At 44.2% G+C, this 22,704-nt stretch overlaps 1 protein-coding gene across 1 annotated transcript in view; it reads right to left on the bottom strand.

The window, feature by feature from the left end:
• The window catches only part of cacna2d2a (calcium channel, voltage-dependent, alpha 2/delta subunit 2a), an 83,978-nt gene that overhangs the window by 31,988 nt on the left and 29,286 nt on the right, over positions 1-22,704 (bottom strand). Inside the window, exons 5-8 of the mRNA XM_077013686.1 lie at positions 18,787-18,834; positions 10,473-10,599; positions 921-1,052; positions 523-580 (exon numbers count right to left, since the gene is read on the bottom strand). Of these exons, the coding sequence (XP_076869801.1) occupies positions 523-580; positions 921-1,052; positions 10,473-10,599; positions 18,787-18,834 (365 nt within the window). The remainder of the gene's footprint in view (positions 1-522; positions 581-920; positions 1,053-10,472; positions 10,600-18,786; positions 18,835-22,704) is intronic.

Raw genomic sequence — 22,704 nt, 5'->3', positions numbered from 1 at the left:
GATTCATAAAAGGCTCCCCCGTTTAACTTGTCAGTCAGCCCATCGCTCTACTGGGCTAGCAAGCTGACTAGCGACGAGACTTTGTTGTTCACCCCCGGGTTAACCGCTTTTCACAGCTACGCGGGGATTCCCTTTTCCCCGTGTGAATGCACAGGGGACAGTCGCACCGAGTGTGAACTTAATTAGCCTGTCAGAGGAGCCTTGTTAGCACCTCGCTAGTTCTCCGCCCTGCTCTGGGACACGCTAGATTAGCCGGCTTCAGTCTCCACGTCTAGTCTGTTAGCGTGCTAGCGTGCTAGCTGCTTAGCACCTGGGCGCAAGGTTGCTTCCTTAGTATCTGCACGTCTTCACTGCCCACACCTAGTTGCTGTGCTACGTGTAGCGCGGTGTTTCAGATACCATCTGCTCTGGGTGTGGTGAACAGCAGGGGCTTGGGAAAAAATCTGCCATGTCAGCTTCTCGTGTAAAATGGACCTCTCCTCTTCCCCCCCACACACCCTGCACATGCAGGCCCGCACTCACCAAGGTCGCCTCCTCACATCGTACAGGTCGATCTTATAGGGTGTCCTCCATGGTGTGGCTGACAGAGAGGGAGAGACACACACACAGGTGAATCCTAAACACTGCAGTATCAGAAGGACATATAGGAGCAAACAAATCACTAGTAACCTATTACTACATAGTGTATAAATATATATGCTTATTTCAAATGGTTTTATATTAAATGCACTTATTTTGGGAAAAGTAGTGGTGGCAAATGTTCGTTCTGTTTTTGAAATGTGTCTTGATGTGAAAGAAAAGAGAAAGTGACCAGTTTATCCTTTTCACTAAAGAGCTTTAGTGGGTTGTTTAGTTTCGCTCTGTTAGAACGATGTCTGGTTCTTCGGATCAGCGCCTCTGTGCGCAGCTACAAGTCTCACCTGGGTAATATCTAGTGACCCCGGTGGCGCTACCGAAGGCCTGCCAGCGCAGAGACGGATCCTCCCGGCTGTTATCGATGAACACCTTCTCCAGGGCCTGGGTCCAGTTCAGCTCGTTCAGAATGGTGGGTGCTGCCAGAAAGACAAAGAGTAAGAGGAAAAGCATTGTTATCATCACTGTGTTTTTACAGCTGAAAAAAAATGATTCAGAATTGCAAAGGGCCCCTGTTTCCGTTGCTATGCATAATGTATGCCAAGCAGACCCATCAGACCTCCCGATGTTTGAGCCCTTCAATCCAAACCTCTTCAGATTAGTTCATCTGATTGGCTGCAGTGTAACTCCTCGACAAAGACAGGAGGAAAGCCGGTAGGAAGCACCTCTTCATCACTAGTCATGTTCCCCGGCACCAGGCCCCCTGCTGGAGGGCCCGTTTAGTGTGCGGGACCATTCTCAGGCCAGCGGTGTCACACACATGTGGGCCAAGCCCAACAATAACTGTGCCTGACAAATTTGTGTCCGTTCAGCGGCTACTGAACGGTCTGGACATCAACTCCTGTGGACAGAAGCTGATAGGTGATGAATGGCTAACGGATGACTAACTCTGGCCAATGATAAAATGCTCCTAGGTGGATCTAATGAAATTAGGGGCCATAGTCAGTGACTGTAGGCCCAGTGTAGCATATAATAATGCAATGCTTTGGTAAAAATAGATATACATGTAGTCAAATTTCAATCAAGGTAAATCTTAGTTAAGAAATCTTTATTGAAAAATGGGAATTGGATATAGAAGCACAAGTAAGTTCTTGTAGTTTGTCACCATTTATAGGTACGGTGCACTTAAATAAAGCAGAAATGAAGCAGGTCCTGTGAGCCTGGTGGTTGATGTTCCTTGAACCTACGCCTCCTTCAGCTGTCTGTGTTCTTGTCGTGGTATAAAGGCTGGGAGGTTTGGAGGATATGAATATTCCTCAACCAGCAGCAGAATAGATTCAGCTTCAGCTTTCCTGTTTGCCTTAAACTATTCTGAAACGGCAGGATGAGAGCAGCTAAAGGAAGAGGCGCTTCACATTCGCAGTGAATGTTTTAGACTCTGGAGCATCACTAACTAGTGTTGATCACTGTCGTCAGTGTTGTAAAAGGAAACTTCAAACATTCATATACAGGCCACACATTTGGGAGAGATTACTGTGGTAGTCTAATGCTACAATCACCAGCAACAAAACCTTAACCAATAACCAATCGTTACTACTGAATTAATGCTGTTTAGTGGACGCAGATGTTTTTGATAATGGCTGAAACTAGACACTGGGCCAGATGTCAGGTGCCCATGAAAATGTAAATGTAAATAACATATGCTTTCCACTGAGCAAAAACGGCAGAGGACAGCAAGCCCCCACAGTGGCCAAGTCAAACAGTGAGATTAGATGTGACCTTGGGTAATGCAGTGTGTGTGTGTGTGTGACTATGAGCTGGTAGCAGTGGCCCTTGGAAAGTGGACATAAAGGATAGATATTATGACATAAAGCACAGATATTATTATTATGATAATATTCAGTTGCAGAACCACAAGGATATATATATATATATATCACACACACACACACACACGCACACACACACTAAGACTACAGTGCATAGAGAGCATTGTCTCTGTGGATCTGGCTAAAAGTGTTTTATGTGTGGGGTTATAAGGTCATTTTTTCCCCTCTAAAATGTAAGCACTGCAAGATACACATGAACTTTTATACAAGGCTCCAAGTGGAATATTCTAATTGTTTATCAGCTCTAATTATCATACTGATGTTCAACTCGTCAAAACAAAACAAAACAAAAACATGTTTAAATGAATTGTCCTTTTCAACCTAAGCACTTCCCTAATCACCCTTATCACTCTGTGTCGATACAAGGTAATATAACCATCCCCGCTGGAAGCTCCGCCTCACTGATGTGATTGGAGGAGGCAGCTCTGGCCCGCCTTCCATCGTCACCTGACAGCTGCTGCTCTCTGTCCTTCTCCGCCTCTGGGTCTAGAGCCTGTACTGGGGTCTGTACCAGGGTCTGTGCTGGGGTCTGCACCAGGGTCTGTGCTGGGTCCTGTCCCCCTGTCTGTTCAGCTCTCCTGGGTCCATGTGTCACTGCAGGTTCGGTTCCCGTGTGGCTCTGGCCGTCGCCCCTGTCAGCCTGGGCCACGTTCTGCTGGGTGCAAGTACGTGTCACCCAGGCACTAAACTCCCTCTCTCTCCTCCCCTCTCTCCCCTTGTCCTGGGTAATGTGTATGTACACCTCTCTCTCTCACTCCCCCTCTCTCTCTCTTTCACCACCCCCTCACTCTCTCTCTCTCTCTCTCTCTCTTTCCGCATCCCTCTCTCTACTATCCACAGTACAACTTTATGTATGTAGGGCACATTTTAACCTTCTGTTGTCTTTCTTTAATTCTCTCTCTCTCCTGCTCTTTCTCACTTTGAAAATCTCCAGAATCTCCTATCATCAGACTCTGACTGCTAGTTACTATTTAATAGATACACACACACACACACACACACACACACACACACACACACACACACACACACACACACACCCACACACACACACGTGTCATTGAGTGCTATCAGGCTGGTAATGGTCAACTGATTAGAGGAGAAACAGAGGATGAGAGAGGGGATTGTCCTCTGATTGAATCAGAGAGGCAGCTGGGGTTAGATAAGATGGGGCCAAAAACGCACCCCCCACACCCCCCCCCCCCCCCACCCCCCCACCCCCCCACCCCCACCCCACCAGAGTGCCTCCAAGCCAGTGAGCCCTATCCAAAACTTCTCCATGTACCCACAGGCCCGTTAAACCCCGCTCATAACACCCACGCGGCTGGCAGAGGGACCGGTGACCGGAGCGTAACCCGACCCATGGACGGTAGGTTTGTGGCCCTCAGATGAGCCGGTTTGGGCGGGTCCGCCAGCGTTCTGCACTGCTCTCAGTGTTAGGAATACAAGCTGTGCGTTACTGCATTACGCTCATGCCACAAAGGAAAACAGCACGTTGTACCTGAGGAAGGTGACATCCTGGTGCAGGACTGGAGTTAGGAGAGAATGCTGATGGATTGAGACAGAGCTGCTTTTGACTCCTGTCCTGGTGTTGGTGGGGGGGGTACTGTCTTTGAGTCAAGGATACTATGACAAATGCCACAGTGCCTTGCTTGTTTAGAACACCCTGGGGGGTATGCAGACACGACGCCTGCTCTGGTGTTAACGGACAACGGTCCAGACACGTGTACACACACACACGCACACACACACACACACAGGTACGCACACCCCTGCATGCAAGCGCGGAGCCCTTGCAGGTCATCTGCACAGAAATATGAGCACTGGGCTGATAAGGAAACGGGACAAGGTGTGTGTGTGTGTGTGTGTGTGTGTGTGTGTACAAGGTGTGCTGATTTATTCGTCGAGGACACGGTGCGACTTCCTCTGGACAGTTGATAAAAAGAAAAATATCCACCAAGGCAAATTCATGGGTGGTACCGAGACCACAAACCCTTCCTTGAGAAATAGTTCCCAGGCTCATCTTTCAAAGAAGAGAGGGAGAAAGAGAGAGAGCGAGACATGAAGAGAGAAAGCAAGAGAGACCTGTGTTAGCCTTAAAAGCTAATCCATCAGACACCGTCCTTTTGACGCATTTAGGAGGTGTGCTTGTGCTAAATGTTTGGGCCATTACGGAACAGGACTTGGTGTGTGGAGATGCCCCGGTTATACGGGCGATTTATGGGCTGTGGAGAACACCAGCCATGGCTCAGTGGGCCAACCCTCCACTCCTATTACTCACTGTGGGGCAGCTGAGGCGCTCTCCAGGGTCCTGATGACGAGCACATTCATCTACACGTGTCGGGGAATTCACGCCAAACGCACACGTATGGACAGACACATGAGAGGCTCATGTAGAAAATCTAAAAATTGACGCTGACACACGTAACTCCTGCAAGCTTACGCACAAGGTCACACCCTATACAACAACAGAGTTCACACACATGCATACACACCTTTTTGATACCTTCTAAGTAATATGTATCTTACTTAGAAGGTATTGAAAACAGTTACTTCGGTGTCAATTTTAATATTAATATGTGTGAACTATATGGAGATATGTAGTGAAGTACACAAAGTTTCCAGAGAGACAGGATACTTCAGACAGAGGTCTTTAATCAGCTGTGCAAACACTTACATCACTAAATATCTCTCTATCTCTCTCTCTCTCTCTTTTGCTCAGCCTACCCTAAACATACTGACCTTACCTCAGCAGCCAAAAAGCAATCATATGCCCTTTCTCCCAACACACACACACACACACACACACACACACACACACACACACACACACACACACACAGTGTGACACGAGGAGGAGGGGCGACAGTGATCCGTCATGGCTACCCTCTCTGTCTGGATGATGGAGCAGGCACAATTATCTAGACACACAGCACACGTTTGGAAGAGGAATCGTGGAGGAAGAGAGCTCCCCTTCCTAATGCCCACTTTCCCTCTGCCTAATTCTCTCCCAGTCATGGCCAAAACCACATACGCCAAACGCACACGCCAGCAATCAACACCACGTTCAGGTAAACCCACGCAGGGCAGTTCAGGCCTGTTGTAGAAGCGAAACACCAACGTTGACATCGACAGAAGCGCACAGATGGTTCTCCGTTGGCCTGCAGGAGTGCCTATCAAACGATCTGGCAAACCACAAGGTGACGCTCTAAACACCGCTGATACAACCTATACAATCGCTTGACATTTAAAAACCTCTAATGTTCTCAATGTATTTGACTGAGAGGGGCCAAGGACATTACTGAAGTTACATTTTTTTTTCCATTTTAGAGTGTGAGTAAACTGGACCAAGGGGATGTGCTTTGTCTCTTTGTCAATTAAAACTCAGAACAGCTTCAAGAAACTCTGATTAGTCACTCAGCAAGTAAACATCTGGTAACACCAAAGGTCTGCTAACCAACTGTATGTTTTTAAGTTTCTTAACAGCTCCTCTGTATTTTTTCAAGCAATGCTGCATCATTGCATCAAGTGTCTGTGAATACTGCAAATGTCAGACTGAGAGCTTTTAGTCTCTTCCTTTCAAACCATTTCAAGCTCTTTAGAACAGGAAATGGGGGTTTGTTCAGTGGGGGATGTTCGTGGAACACCCCCCCCCCCCAACCCCCCTCACAGAAATATAAAATGAAGAGAGATTTTCAATTAAAATGATACAGTAACCCGTAAACAATTGAAATATAATTTGGGAGCTTGGCAGTGAGTGAAGGAGGGCGTCGTTTGCGTTGGGGTTTTTAATTAGCGTGTGCAGGGGTGATAGTGCTACTTCAGTGGCTTTGCTGAAGAGAGGAAGAGAGAGAGAGAGAGAGAGAGAGAGAGAGAGAGAGAGAGAGAGAGAGAGAGAGAGAGAGAGAGAGAGAGGCTAAGGTAGGGGAAGGAGAGCTGAAGTCTGCTTCACTGAAAATGAATTTGAAACCCCACAGTTCATTCTTGCTATTTACGTTTACTCTTTAAACGTGACTACACTCCATTGTTGGCTAACATTACAAAAAACATCACGTGAGCGGACATTCTAAAACAGTGATACTTCAGTAACTTTGTCCAACAACATTGGGCTATTACATCAGTGACTCATAATCCTATAGAAATGAGTCTTTTGCTCTTAAATGAATGACTTCTGTAATCCTAAACGTAAATCATTCTCTCTCATCCATATGGAGTCGATTGTATTTCCAGAGAGGAAATGTCACCATGCCCAAACAAACTATCGAATAAATATATTCCTCTTTCTCTGAAACATCCCTTATTCTCCTCTGCAGTCATGAGCATGTGTGCTGTGAAGGAGCTTAATCCCTCATTCAAACAAGCGCTAACTGCCTCTTCCTAATCTCACTCACACACGCAATTAGTCTTTCCACCATCAGCCACCATTTCTGTTACCATCTCCAGCCACAGCAATCACCTACAGAGGTTATTCAAAAATAAACAAATCAGACAGTCAGACAAACGAACAAATAAATGCCACGTGCTAAATAATGAAGGATAAGTGAGTTCTTTGAGCTGATAGCATAAAGGTCATTACTCTTGATAGAGACGGAAGGGTTCAGGCTTCAATACAACTGGAATGACCATTAGGAAATTTCTCTCCAAATCCTTATGCAGCATAAATAATGAAATAATCTCAGACTGATTAACTTCACTAATGTTTCTGAGACCCTGCTGAACAGCCTCTGATTACTAAGGAACACACAAGCAGAAATATGAAATGAACTGTCTGACCGTTTATGACTCTTTCCACAGACAGTTCAAGTGAAAGCTCCTCCCCCTCTATGGCCTTATGAGTGAAACCCCGCCCTCTTTACACCCGCCCACCCGGCTCACGTGGCTTTTCTTCTGGTGCCAATTCAGTAATAGGCGGCGATAATTAGACGAGAAACTGTTTGGCTCTTTGACCTGTGCTAATTAGAAAGTTTGCAGGCTTGGCAGTGGGATCCAGCGCCGGGATAATGAATCATAAAACGGTTCATTATGGGTGAGACGGGTAACGTTCTCAACCTCAATAAATGGCCATGGAGCCCTGCAGAATAATCGAATCAGGGGCGCGCGCACACGCGAGCCCCGTTTACACCCCTAAAAGAGGCGCTGGTGAAGATATCAAATTAACAAAACAAGAAACGGTCACCCACGCTGCCATTATGTGTTCTGTCGAGTCTCAGCCGAACCTTTCGCTCTCTTCAGCATCCCATAATTCCGTCTGTCTGCTGTGGCGGGATCACAGCATGAGCTGTGTAGTTTGGAGAGATGGAGAGGGATTTTGGTGGACAGATGGGTCAAGAAGCCCTGCCTTTGAAATCTCCTGCTCATCCCAAATGCCCAAGCTCTGCTGTTCTCAATGGCCTACTCTGAATTTAATCAAATAAGCAAACAATTGCTGATCACAGATGTGATCAAACATGTGCACTAACTGCCTGGCATGGTTCTAGCGGTCTATAGCAGCTGTGGGTGAATGTGTGTGTGTGTGTGTGTGTGTGTGTGTGTGTGTGTGTGTGCTCCTGTGTGGGTGTCTAATTTTAGAACACAGTGATATGAAAAATGTGTGATGCCACCTTTTGAAAGCCACCCTTAGCGCGCCATCACAACGCCCCATGCGACAAGCCCCACGCTGCCTGCCCTATACCCCAAAGCTGGTGGATGGATCAGACCAATCCCACGCTGCCTGCCCTATACCCCAAAGCCCCACGCTGCCTGCCCTATACCCCAAAGCCCCACGCTGCCTGCCCTATACCCCAAAGCTGGTGGATGGTTCAGACATGCTCACAAGGTCACAGGGGTGTTAAGTGGCCAGGGAGAGCCACACAGGCTTGGCCACGCCCACTACAGCAGTGAAGCGCTCTTAACCTGCCGTGGACTTTAGCACTTGTTTACTTCACAGTATAGCGCTATCTGAGACAAATAAGGTCACGTGACTGGTAAACACTTGTCTGCTGTGGATCGCACCACTCCACAACCCTGGCACCCAGCCAGCACAATCGGCCCCGAGTGATTTTACTGAGATCTCTCTCAACTAGATGGCAATTTAATATAGTAACGTAAGGGCTTTTAATTTATCATGTAATGGGCCTATTAACCAGCTTTGAAATATCATTCTGAACGGTGTCATGAATGCCTCTGTGTATTTACACATTAATGCACACATACTCTCAGACTAACCAACAACTGCCTGATTACATTTAACATTTAAACAACTTAACTGTTTCTGTGAACCACGAAGACACTGTGAATCGTGCACTGCTAATCAGGAACTTTCACCTTTCCTGGCCTCTATGACCCCTACCTGACCTCTCAGTTTAGGTTTCCTTGGTAATTATTATTCCTCCATCATGGTGCCTCCACCCTCAACTCTGACGCCTCCTTCTTTGCTTCACCTGCTGGTTCCCACTCTATTGCAATTAAAGAGGCGGTAGTCTTTTGGCAAAGTGTTTTGGTGTCTCCTTTTCTGACACCAAACTACAATTCCCACAAACCCCCAGGGCTGTTAGGACACAACCGTCATGCTTTATTATCATTAACAATGTTTAACAACATTGTAGAACGAAATAGAAACTGCATTCATAATGAATGTCAGATGTGATTTACAGCCATTACACAAACACCACTGTTGCGAACTATAAATATCCTACTCTGGCGGAAAAGTGAGAATCTATTTATAATCCACACTAGACATTACAGTGAATTATGTTAATGTTGACAGTTTCATATATCTGAAAGGTTTGGTTCATTGGTGATGATTGTGTTCCTTCATCTTGATGCTTTAATTCTCTTAAGGTTGCTTTGTTGTTAGTAGAAACAACTTGATTATTCATTATCACATTATTCACCCAGACTGAAGGAACAGGACGCTTATCACAGAACAGTCCCGGTGTAAGAGATTACACTCTGGAGGCAAAGAAGGTCTGTGGTGCATACATGCCAGCTTCTCCACCTCACCGGTCACGCCCAGCACCGCTACAGTGTTCTACCATTACTTACAACCCACACACCTCATGTGTTCCTATCGATTAGAAACGGTCACCACACTTACAACCTAAATGATCCTGCAGCTGTGGGGACCTGCTAAGATTTCACATTCTATCGATCCACCAATGAGATTGAGAGAAAGCTTCCTCCTCAAAGGCCCATGGGAAACAGGAGCTGTATAACTTAACCACTTAACTATACTACTGTAGCCCACTTTACTATACTATCTTCTGCCTTGACTCATTTCTATCTCCGTTGGAACTAGAGGTAATAGAGCTGGTGCTTTATTACTGGGGTATGACGTACAGTGTAAAGTGTGTCTCTACTCACTGTGTAAATACCAGTCATTCTGAACACTGAAATAACATGTTTGAGTTCAAATCTTGCATAATATTTGTACCAAAAAAACAGAATGATATGATTGCTAAACTTAATCTTAGACACAAATAACCGACTAACATGAGAAGCGATTGAGCGATGTTGTCTCCCATGTGTTCAATATGTACATACAAAGAATATAAAGGATATTGCTGTCAAACTAGCCAGAGTGACCATTAATCTAACACAAATGTAGCCATCGATGCTCTGGTTAGTGCACAGATGGCAGCGGTTTGAGGTGTCCTTACAAATAACACACAACTCTTGCTTTTTCTAGGAGGGAGGTGTGTTGTCTTCCCTGAGAAATGCTCGTATCATGACGGGAAATCTTATCAAAGAATGAAAAGGAAAGGCAGCAATTTAGCTGGGACTGTCAGCTGGAAAATCCACCACAAAATCCAGTGTGAGATCAGATCAGATCAGACGAATCTCAGGATATTTTTGGGCTATTCATTTTGTCAGTTTAAACTGGAGCCAGAATAGTTTAATAATGTTTTGCTGTTATGCGATGTCATCATGGATCATCTGTTACCCAAATAAATGAGGTTGTCTATGAATAGTCTTGCGTGTAGTGTGTACTGTATGCGTGTATGTTTGTATGTAAGAGAGATAAGCACTCACAGCCCTTGTAGATGTCAGTGGGGATTTGTACAGCAGTGTAGGAATAGTTGACTTTGTTTTTGAAGTTGGGGTCTTCCACAAACTCCAGAGCAATGGATTGTGGGTTGGCCATCAAGTTCTCTTCAGTCTGGAACATGCACACACCAAAGTGTCAGTAACAAAAACATACACGTTTGAACATAAACACACAAATTTGACCACCCATTCATACACGATCATATAGGTACATTTGGACAGACTTACAAACACACACACACACACACACACACACACACACACACACACACACACACACACACACACACACACACACACACACACACACTCTTCAAACAGCCTCTTTACGCTCTCTGTCCATTCATACCCATAAGGCATGACAACGGTGGGCATCAAAGCAGGCAGAAACCACCCGAAATCAATTAGCGTGCAAGATTGCTATCACTGGTGTACTGAACTCTGGTACGCCATTAGCCCTGTCAATAACGAACCACAAAGTCGTTTGAACAACAGCGCCCTGCTCTGCTCCTTCAAGCTGCTACAGATATCAGCAATTAGCATTTTAATGCCTCTCTAGTCTCAAATCTGCACACAGAAGCAACTTGAATAAGGAGGTAAAAACCTCGAGGCTGCACAGAATGTGCCAAATAATTGGATTTTGAGGTTTGACAGGAGCGTCAGACAAACGTCTCCGTCGCAGAGCGTTATGACACAGCCTGTCCGCGGTGTCCCGAGTGGGCACCGGGCAACACGAAACAAAGTCCGGTTCGGACGTAGTGTTGCATGCAATGTATTTACTGGGTATGAAAACGAGGTGGACTACACAAGTTGAGATGCATGAGGTGATCTGCATGGGTGGAGATGTATGGGGCAGATAGCTGGTGTTTTATGAATATTGTATAGCCTATGACATTTTGCTTTAATAACTTTGTCCCAAGAAGCAGACACTGAACCTGGCATCGAAGAAAAGATGTACAGCCAGGAGATATCTCGGCAAGCAAATACCAGACCAGGTACGTCCATACAATAATGAACTAAAGGTTTTATTGTGCAGTGCTGTATCCACCTCTCCCTCCCTCTCTCTCTCTCTCTCTCTCTCTCTCTCTCTCTCTCTCTCTCTCTCTCTCTTTCAATCTCTGGGGTGCGTGTCTGAGTGTTTATTATGTCTTAAAAGAAGTGAAATCTTGTTAAATGTTAAATACAGCATGATGAGTACAAGCTGCGCAGAAAGGAAAGTTTTCCTTTTTAATGGGATATTTTGGACCCTTGATAAGCTGAGATGCTTGAAAGGCACTCCCATTCACACACATCCCCTGCTGGGCCTTATTTCTTCATCCATTTTCCCCTAGACCTCCGATAAACCCCACAGACCCTGCCTAGTGCGTAATAGCACACACAAACACCTCCACCCTCTCCCTCTCCCCCACTCTTTCTTACCCACTTCCTCACTCTCTAAATCCAAACATAAATGCCTTGAGTGTGACAACAATTACAGAATATGTTTGAAAAGTTTGCACATATACTGCATTCGCTGCTAATCCACAAAATTGTTCCTACTGATCAGTCATACCTGGTTTTTAATGCACAGCCTCAGTACTGCCCTCCCACCCCCTCAGTATTACCCTCCCACCCCTTCAGTATTACCCTCCCACCCCCTCAGTATTACCCTCCCACCCCTTCAGTATTACCCTCCCACCCCCTCAGTATTACCCTCCCACCCCTTCAGTATTACCCTCCCACCCCCTCAGTATTACCCTCCCACCCCTTCAGTATTACCCTCCCACCCCCTCAGTATTACCCTCCCACCCCTTCAGTATTACCCTCCCACCCCCTCAGTATTACCCTCCCACCCCCTCAGTATTACCCTCCCACCCCTTCAGTATTACCCTCCCACCCCCTCAGTATTACCCTCCCACCCCTTCAGTATTAGCCTCCCACCCCTTCAGTATTACCCTCCCACCCCTCAGTATTACCCTCCCACCCCTTCAGTATTACCCTCCCACCCCCTCAGTATTACCCTCCCACCCCTCAGTATTACCCTCCCACCCTTCAGTATTACCCTCCCACCCCTCAGTATTACCCTCCCACCCCTTCAGTATTACCCTCCCACCCCTTCAGTATTACCCTCCCACCCCCTCAGTATTACCCTCCCACCCCTCAGTATTACCCTCCCACCCCTTCAGTATTACCCTCCCACCCCCTCAGTATTACCCTCCCACCCCTTCAGTATTACCCTCCCACCCCCTCAGTATTACCCTCCCACCCCTTCAGTATTACCCTCCCACCCCTTCAGTATTACCCTCCCACCCCCTCAGTATTACCCTCCCACCCCTCAGTATTAGCCTCCCACCCCTTCAGTATTACCCTCCCACCCCTTCAGTATTACCCTCCCACCCCCTCAGTATTACCCTCCCACCCCTTCAGTATTAGCCTCCCACCCCCTCAGTATTACCCTCCCACCCCTTCAGTATTACCCTCCCACCCCCTCAGTATTACCCTCCCACCCCTCAGTATTACCCTCCCACCCCTTCAGTATTAGCCTCCCACCCCCTCAGTATTACCCTCCCACCCCTCAGTATTACCCTCCCACCCCTTCAGTATTACCCTCCCACCCCTCAGTATTACCCTCCCACCCCTTCAGTATTACCCTCCCACCCCTCAGTATTACCCTCCCACCCCTCAGTATTACCCTCCCACCCCCTCAGTATTACCCTCCCACCCCTCAGTATTACCCTCCCACCCCTTCAGTATTACCCTCCCACCCCTTCAGTATTACCCTCCCACCCCTTCAGTATTACCCTCCCACCCCTCAGTATTACCCTCCCACCCCTTCAGTATTACCCTCCCACCCCTCAGTATTACCCTCCCACCCCCTCAGTATTACCCTCCCACCCCTCAGTACTGCCTGACCAGTCTCTCTTCTACCAATCATTCTCTTTCCTGCTATTGCCCTAAGCAGTGATAGAGAGGCATGGGTTAATTGGATTTGACATGATAAAAACTGTTTGTTTTTCACAAAATTAAATGCGAGCCTCCTGCCCAGTGTGAGAATTGATTTATGGCCTGCCTTTAATTGTCTATTAAAATGCAATTATAAGCTGTTGTTGGGACGAACAGAGAGACGGTTTTGTTGATACCTCCCTGAATGTCAATGTGATAAACACATGCACGCACACACACACAAACAACACGAAAAAAATATATATATGCCACAAATGAACACTGAACATTTCATGATTATAGCCCCATATCATTGGCAGTTATACTTCCAATTACTTAGAATTATGAGCTATACAGGCTGTCTATGTGGATTCATAACTCCATACATAATTCTAAAAGGAATCTTATGTGTTCACATAAGCGTGGTGTGAACAGCAGAATGGCTTGGACCTACTGTTTTTGCAGGATGAATCCACTTAGCAGAACTAGCAACTCTGTTCGGCTCTGTCAGCATCGTACCCCACTGATCAATACAACCCAGGAAATGTAAAACCTCCCCAATCTACAGAAAAGGTCCTTCCACTCTGGATGAGACTGCTGACCACAGCCTGAGCACTTAAAGTGTCCAAAATACAGATGTTCGTGATCATTTAGGGATAAATGGTCTTTGATGCACCTATGGAAGTTTTTTAAGAAATTACTTTCAAAATGGCAGCAATGTTTGAAGAAAACTGGCAGTGACACCTGGTTGTAGATTCAGCAGATCAGCAGCATCACATGAGACTGGACCAAATTTGCCGCTTCTTTAGTACAGCATAGCTGATTGGCTTGGGAGTCTTCTCTGTTGAAGATGAATCTGCCTGAATGGCTTTTCATTTGTTTATTTTTCAGCATGACTGTCATCCTATTGAGAGCGTTTCCGTCCCTATTCCAGTAGACCCCAACCATAATTAACCAAGGCAGCTTCTAATTAGGAGCTAAAACTACACACAGGAAAGACTGATTGGTTCATTTTCGCCAGCCATACACCACCTGTTTTGCTCAATTCATTACCCAATTTGTTAATTTTATCTCCTCGTTTTCAAGGTTTAATTAAAGGTTGCAGGGGCCAAAAATGACATTTTGAAAACTCTTTCAGTTGCATGTTTCTGGGCGTACCCTAATCACAAACATCACTTATCTGTGCAGGAGAATATGGGCTTTCTTCAGACTAATGGTTCTAAGCTCTCAGCTCCAGACTTTCACACATGCTTCTTAGCACTCTGATCCCAAATGTTTGGGCTTTGCCCTAAAGCTCAACTAGAGAAATAATGCTTTGTTTATTTTGGGGGGGGGGGTCCAAGCATAGAGAGCTTGTTGTGCTTGTTAGACTTTTTCTTATTTAAGAACTTTTCTATTTTGTCACATTTCTCTGTAATACCGTTAAAACAAGGAAGTAGATTTGTTAGCAACTATTCATCTAACAAGGAATTTTTGAGCGGTGTGAAAAAAAATTGGCTACTATAACATGCAGATGATTAAAACTTCTACACAGTAATAAAAATTGGGTGTTAATATTTCAGAGTTGACTTATTTAAACCCAGAATTAGTATTTTTTAACACAGTGGAGAGTAAAGCTGCTTTAATGGTAGAGTTAAAAGAAAGCCTAAAATTATGCAGAAACTGAATTGCTGAAAGCACAGCCATTTCTGTTTTGAGATAATCTGCCGATTAAGACACCGTTCATTCGACACACTAGGACTGGTATTTCATGTTAAATCACTACACCACCAAAATACTCAGTACTGTCTCGCTGGAGAGAACTATGTTTTTCTTTTTCACATTTTTGTACATTGAAGATAGATGACAGACTTTTTGCTTGGTGAGGTCACAGCCTACAAGTTCTTGGAGAGGTGACCTACAACCTTTAAAAGAAGAGTGATTGGTTGAGAGCCATGGACCCACCACAGAACTCTTGGTTTGATGTACAGTGCTTTGTCAGCACTGTTTTTGATCTTATTTGTCATTACTTTTTTACATAAGTGGTATGTAAATGGGGTCAAGTGGCATGTTCACATTCATTTTGTAGCTTTTTCTGGTTTTAGAAAACTTTTCTGGTTTTAACAAGTGCCATGTAAGCAGTTCATTGGTTTCTGTAGAAGATGGTTATTTTTCAAATCCCTAATGTATCCTCAATACTTTTATTGACACTCATGTTGTAGTGTCAACTTAAAATGTAGATCCTGAGTCAGAGTAACCTTCACCAGACATTGTAAATAGTGCATCATTAACTGAAGGCAGCAGGTGTAGGTAAAAATGTAGTGAATTCTGTTGTGATTTCCATAGAAGATATTGTCCATGGATAATATAAGATATCCATTACGCACGTGTTTTGTGATGGAAGACAAACCAGAATGTTCAAGAAGATTGAAGCATTTCTTGGGGAGAATGCTTTCATAGTTTTAAATTCTGAATACAAGCAATCCAAGATTTAACAGAGAAGTGGAAAACTGTACAACCAGTTGAATGTATAAGTGGCTCGATATTTGACGATGCAAAAAAACTGGAACTTATGATCTGGTAGTAGTTCAAGACAAATCAATGTATGTTACAGATATGTTGCAAAACCCAGGTACTAGTAACTCAAGATATTTGTGATAGATCTTTTATTAAAAGTCACCCTCTGTTCTCAACAGAAAGACACACTGCACATCCAGATATTCTATGATGATTTTGAGGTTGCAAACCCTCGGGGTTCTAAGTGAGGTTTTCATAAATAAGGTGCTATATATTTTACTTTAGAAAACTTGCCATATACACCTGTTTGCTTAATTTCATGTTTAGGATGGTTTATTGAAATTCTTGCTCCTGTTGTTTAGGATATTAAAGTGTTGGAGAGTGATGGTATTGAGAATGATTAATACTGTGACCATGTACATGGCAGTTTGGTAAATTTAAATGATTATTATAAAATAACTCTCAGGATGCATGCCAAATTTGGTTTGAATTGACCACAGGAAATCGCTGTTTGGTGATTGTTGGTATATTTGGTAAAATGCGAATTATTAAAAAAAAAAAAAAAAAAAAACTGCATCACTATGAACATCATCATTAATGAATGCTATTGACTTATCTGTATCCTGGCAAATACTTCTGGAGTGGTGCTTGGCCCCACTTGACTACAGTTTATGGCTATTTTTATATTTAAATATTTTATTTTTAAGGTTTAGTACTTTGAGATCTAAGTATTAAAAAGCGGAAGAGGTGTGTGTGTGTGTGTGTGTAGGGGTGTGTGTGTGTGTGTGCATGCGTGCATGTAATGCTTGCTAGTTCTGATTATTAGATGTATTTATATTCAGGATGGATAATTAAACTCAGCCAAGTGGGTATTAAACTGTGCCAAGTGGGTATATTTGTCACTGTGTGTATGTGTGTGTGTGTGTGTGTGTGTGTGTGTGTGTGTGTGTGTGTGTGTGTGTGTGTGTGTGTGTGTGTGTGTGTCTGTGTGTAAGAACAAGGGAGACACTAATTTCTTAAAATGTTAGCATGCACAATGGGCACAATGACCTTAATCTCAAAAAGATACAACCTGTGAACATTTTTCATCCAAATGTAGTGGGAAAACCAGCAAAATAGGCTAGAAATCTAAGTAGAAACCTAAATTATCCTTATAGTTTATATATATAATCACATTTTTGGTAATTTTATGAGACTGTTTACTTCAAATTTACTGGTTTAAATAAATTTATCCTTAATTTCATCTTTAACTTTAACATTTCAGGACTGAAAGGTTACCATCCCCACCACATATTCAAAGCAAACCACCTTCAACTAATTGCTATCAATGTATTTTTTTCAATACAAATGATATTACATATGAACATCTTACATTCGTCCCTGCTGATGTCACTTCACAGGTTATTCATTATTTTGCCATGGCTTGTTTTGGGGGACATAAAGCAGATGTTTGTGGGTTAGCGTAAATAACATTGCGCTCTTGGGCCCCTGACAGCCTAATCAATTAGAGGTGAAGCAATTTTACCATCAGCTTTAATCGACGTTCCCCTTGATTCGAAAAAGAGAGGACACGTTTGGGTTTGGCTGGTTCGGTTGCTTATTTGGCACCATCAATCAATCAATCAATCAAATTTTATTTATATAGCGCTTTTTACAACAGTTGTTGTCACAAAGCAGCTTTACAAGTGCCGAGTCCTAGCCCCCAGTGAGCAAGCCAAAGGCGACAGTGGCAAGGAAAAACTCCCTAGTTTTTTGCATGAGGAAGAAACCTTGAGAGGAACCAAGACTCAGGGGGGGAACCCATCCTCCTCTGGCCGACACCGGTCACCATGACATGACATGTGTGTGTGTGTGTGTGTGTGTGTGTGTGTGTGTGTTGCCGGAATGTGCTGAGGTACTTGAGACAGCCAGCCTTCAGAATGAAACCCAGAAGCTGCAGTAGAAACCACGGATGGGAGAGGGGGGAGGAGTCAGCTGGTGTTGTCCTGTGGTACCCGCAGCCATGTGGGCCTGTGGGCCGGGCACTCAAACCTCCATCTGCTGCAGGGCTGGTGCAGCTCGGCTCAGCCACAGTCAGGCCTCAGGACTCCACGCAGATACATAAACAGTTCTTATCGGTTTCTGTCGTAAAACCACCCACAGGAAGAAAAGCTCGTGTGCTTGGAATTCACAGCACCAAAGTCCAAGCCATTGGCATTTGGGCATCCCGTATGGATGCGAACTGTTTGCGTGCCGTAGCGGTATCAGTGAGCGACAGCTTGTGGACCGCCAGAGCCCGACTGCAGTGATAGGTGAGTTCTAAGAAGGCAGAACTAAAATCCCAACCCATTTCCTGCTGTGCACCTGTGACCACGAGCCACGCAGTACAAGCAGGCATCAAGCACAAGAGTCAAACAACAGCCACCTCCATGAACTTCTCCACAACTATCCACCACCTTGGAAATAACTGGGAAATACCCAGGGAAGCCTAGTTAAAAAGCATGCTTAGCTTGTAAAGCACATCCCTATTCGTGGCTGTAACAAAGGTAGAAGACGGTATGAGGGGCTTCATTCCCAGTTTAACCCATCTGCTGGTCGTCTACAGTGAGAGGCCAGCTCGCTGGAGCAGAGATCACAGCTGATTCCCCAACCCACTGAGGCCCATACGAACGAACACCATTCCCTCATCACTCACACATGCATGACTGCACATATACACACACAAATATATATCATATATTCTTACAATGTATATATATATATACCTAATATCTGATACAATAAATTTTAGATTTAGGTACAAAGTTATAAATTTATGCTTAAGGTAATTTCATGAGACTGTACTGGCTTTAACATTCATTTATAATTTAGTGTATTGTCGTTCTTACTTTATGGTACTTACAAAATTGCTGTCGGGCTTTAAAGGTATTATAAACTCACGGTATCGGACCTACAAAACACAGAGTCAGTATTGTTACAGTCGTAGTTTCCTCTCTGACACCACGAGTTGCTGGGAAGTTGTGTCAGCACTACACACCGGAGGCAACGTGCTCGAAGCAATACACAGGCACCAATCCCAGAGATCCTCCAGAAACTAGCAGAAAGACTCAACACCTGGCTGAGGCAGGCTCATTAGACAAGGTAATGATGACATGGGACTGGCGGCTGACGTAGATGACGACATCTCCAGCGGCTGGGATGGGGCCGGTGGAGATATAACGAATGCTGTGGGAGGAGGAGAGGAGAGAGCCAGAGGGCAGTGGAGAAGGACAGCGATGAGAAGATGAGAACGTGAGAACGTGAGGTTCAGGCTGTGAGACACAGAATGGACAAGCACGGAGAGGCAAGAGGCGGACTGTGACGTCGCGGGAGATGAGAAGCGAGACGCTCCCGCGGTTGAGCAACAGGTCAGCGGCTGGAGGGCATGAGGGGTCAGCAATGCCTCGGGATCTGGAGGGCAGGCAGGAGATGTGTGGGAGTTTGAGAAGAGAGACGGCAGGATTGCTTGGACAGCTTTATGGAGCTGGAAAGATTTTTGTCCAAAGTTAGCCCAAGCTAATGGGTATGTGTGTGAGTGTTGTGTGTGGAAAGCCATTGGCTCCACCATCCCCCCCCCAAACCCTGCGCTCTCAGGCCAGTAGGGGGCAACGTGCGGGTCATGAGGGTGTGTCGGTGGTTGATGTCCCTTTGGCCTCCTTAATGATGAGCGATGTCGTCCAATTAGAGACGCTGACAGGCCCTGAAGGGGCCGGCCATTAATCACATGGCCGCCACTGCTCCAAAGAACAAAACTCCAACTTTGATTTATGATTCCTCCATGCTTGGTGTTCCTTCCTCTCTCCCACCCTCTCTCTGTCTCTCACCTTCAGTCACGCACTGCCTTTCTCTTGTGCTTGGCTGACTTTTGGAATCAGTGCCTTTCTTGGGCAATGCTAAATCAATCAGCACTGGCTGCGTTGGGAGATAAAAGTACTGTGACCTTTCATGCCCAGAGAGAAACACCATCACAGAACCTGAACAACTGAGACAATACACTAAATATATTACATGTCAGTAATAGATCTAATTATCACACATCATTCACTTTTGGCTCCTCGTATGAGACTACTAACTCGTAAAAGCTCCAGCAGTGTCTAGTGCTGGCTCTGTTCTGTGGTGTACTGAGGAGACCAGTTACTTTTTACTAACAACAGTAAAATCTGATGATAACCATGACCAGCCCTGTAATATACGCTTGTTTCACTGCTTGATTTCGCAAAAGCTTTTAGAAGACTGGACGGAAATTTTTCTTTTACAATCTTGACCATAATGAGACAGTGGGTGTAGCACAGTGCTACATATAATGCTACCTAGACTAACTAGACCTCTACTTACACCTTAACTTAGACCACTACTCAGACCACAACTTAGACTAACTAGACAACTCAGACCACTACCGAGTCCATTGACAAAAATCGGCCCCATAATCAGCATAACAAAAAGTGCTTAAAAAAAAAATTTCATCATTTATGAAAAATGTTTGGTTTTTTTTTCAAAGTAAGTGCAATGCAATGCAACGAAGCCCATTTTGCTTTAGGTGTTAATCATTAGGAGAAAACAGCACCATATGTTACAAGCTTGCATGTTTTACCACATATAAAATATGTCACGAAAATTCTCAGACAAATTGTATTATTAAAGTATTTTTGAACGCTATTTCTTTTTTCAATAAATGATGAAATACATAAAGAGTTTTGTGTGAAATATAAAAACTGGTGGTGGACTTTCGAATCCTACTGCATTTTTTCTACAGCCACACAAATCAAATTTAGAACAATCAAACAGAGCAATTGTGAGGGGAAGACACAGCTCGCCGGGGCACCTGTCCCTGCTGCCTGACGTGACATTGGGGCCTAATTCCAATGTTCTCTCCCTGCTGTGTCCCCTCCTACCCTCTCGACCTGATTGGTCAGGTATGGAGCAATTTGCATGATCCACTCCCCCCTCTTGCTGTAGTAAATAGCTGCTCCTGGATGCTCCCATGAGTTATGACTAGCTGCATAAACTAATGGTTAACCAATCTGTCCATAAACCTTAACTCTTTTTAAAAGCATTTTAAACCTGTGTTATGATCATGCTGGACTTACTATATTCTCATGTCTGACATTGTGCATGCCGTATGTTAAATATAGCAGGCTTTTAATATCGGCCACCTCTCAAGATTTCCTCTGTGATCTGGGTGTTTTTCTGTCCTACTTTTGTCATATTCAAATTAAGATTCCACCATCTGGGGTTTCCCAGAGGACAATGCGCTTCTTCTCAAGATTTCCTTGTCCTATAACTTCAGGTAGTTTTTCATGCCCTTGTCAACTCTGGCTTGCTCATTAGGGGCCTTTACCTGTAATTCTGTAAAGATACTTTGTGTAAATGCCTGTCGTAATCAGGCCATGCACAGATGAAAACCATAAAGTTGCCAGCAAGAACATAAAGGTACAGAAAGAGGTTTAGACATCCAGATTAGCTGCAGGAAGAGAACAGATAAGGGACTGCAGGAATTGACATATTAGGGATCCACCAGATTATCTGCAGGAAGGGACCAGGTCAGGAATCCAAATTAGCTGCAGGGATTGAACAGATTAGTTTCAATATTATCTCCTGGAATGGAACAGATTAGGGATCCAGATTATTTAAAGGATGAGGATTTTCCATTGGCAGCCTGGTGTAACACACAAACCAAGTTGAAAGACATCTAGAAAGTAAAGTTTGTCAACAACACTTTGACAAAGTGTCTTGCAACAGCATGAAACCATATGACCATGTTAAAGCAAATTTAATTGTTCTACATATGAAGCAGTTATACAGTCAAGCCTATGGGGAGATGGAGGAATGATTGAAAGGACAGACGGGGTGTGTAGACAAGTGGCACCAAGTTTGATCACTGTAATTTGAAAATTAAGGGTTATAAAATCAATAGGTTCATGTGGGAGGATGGAGGGATAAATGAAAGGATAAAAGAGGAAGATGGATGAGTGCAGTCAATATGAAATGCAGTTTGGTGTTTAGGGTCAGCTACTCAGTCATTTCACCAAGTCTGATCAGTTTAAGTATGAAAATTAAGTTATTAAATGAATAGAATCCTATGGGATGGAGGGATGAATGGAAAAATGATGAAGTTAAAATGATGAAGATAAAAGCATAGATGGATAAGTGCAGTCAATATGAAATGTATTTTGGAGCTAGTGATGAGTTATTGTGTCCTTTCGACAAGTACAATAGATATTACTTGAAAATTAAAGGAGTTATACAATTAATGGATTCATATGGGAGGATGGAGGGATGAAGGATGAATAGAAGGGGTGGACAGACATTTGTATCAAGTGCAGTATGGTGAATGTGCCTAGTAGTTGATTCACTACAACATGCTTAGTTGTTCTATCTTTACAGCTGATTCCTATAGGATTCCTGTTTACAGTGTATTCCTATGGGAGGATGGAGTGATGAAAAAAGAATGAATGAAGAATGAGTGGAGAAACATAAATGGCACTTTAGTGATATTTGATCAGATTTACTATATATGGTAATTTGGGTGTTTATAACAAAGCATGAACTAGAACACAGTGAAAAATTAATTGAAAAAGTCAATGAATGAAAAGTGAGGGATGAAAAAGAAGGAATAAAAGAGTGATAGAGGTGTGAAAGGTGAATGAGTAATTTCTATCCACCGTTGGATCATGCACATCCAGTTTGATGGATTTATCTTGAAATTTAACAAAATGGGAGCAGTTTGAAAAATTGCCCCATGAAAGTCTGTGGTCAGTTGGAAGGATAAAACAGGTGGATG

This window comes from Brachyhypopomus gauderio, chromosome 8, assembly GCF_052324685.1.
Source record: "Brachyhypopomus gauderio isolate BG-103 chromosome 8, BGAUD_0.2, whole genome shotgun sequence".
Lineage (NCBI taxonomy): Eukaryota > Metazoa > Chordata > Actinopteri > Gymnotiformes > Hypopomidae > Brachyhypopomus > Brachyhypopomus gauderio.
The sequence above is the reverse complement of the archived record's forward strand: the minus strand, read 5'-3'. Positions and strand labels throughout refer to the sequence as shown.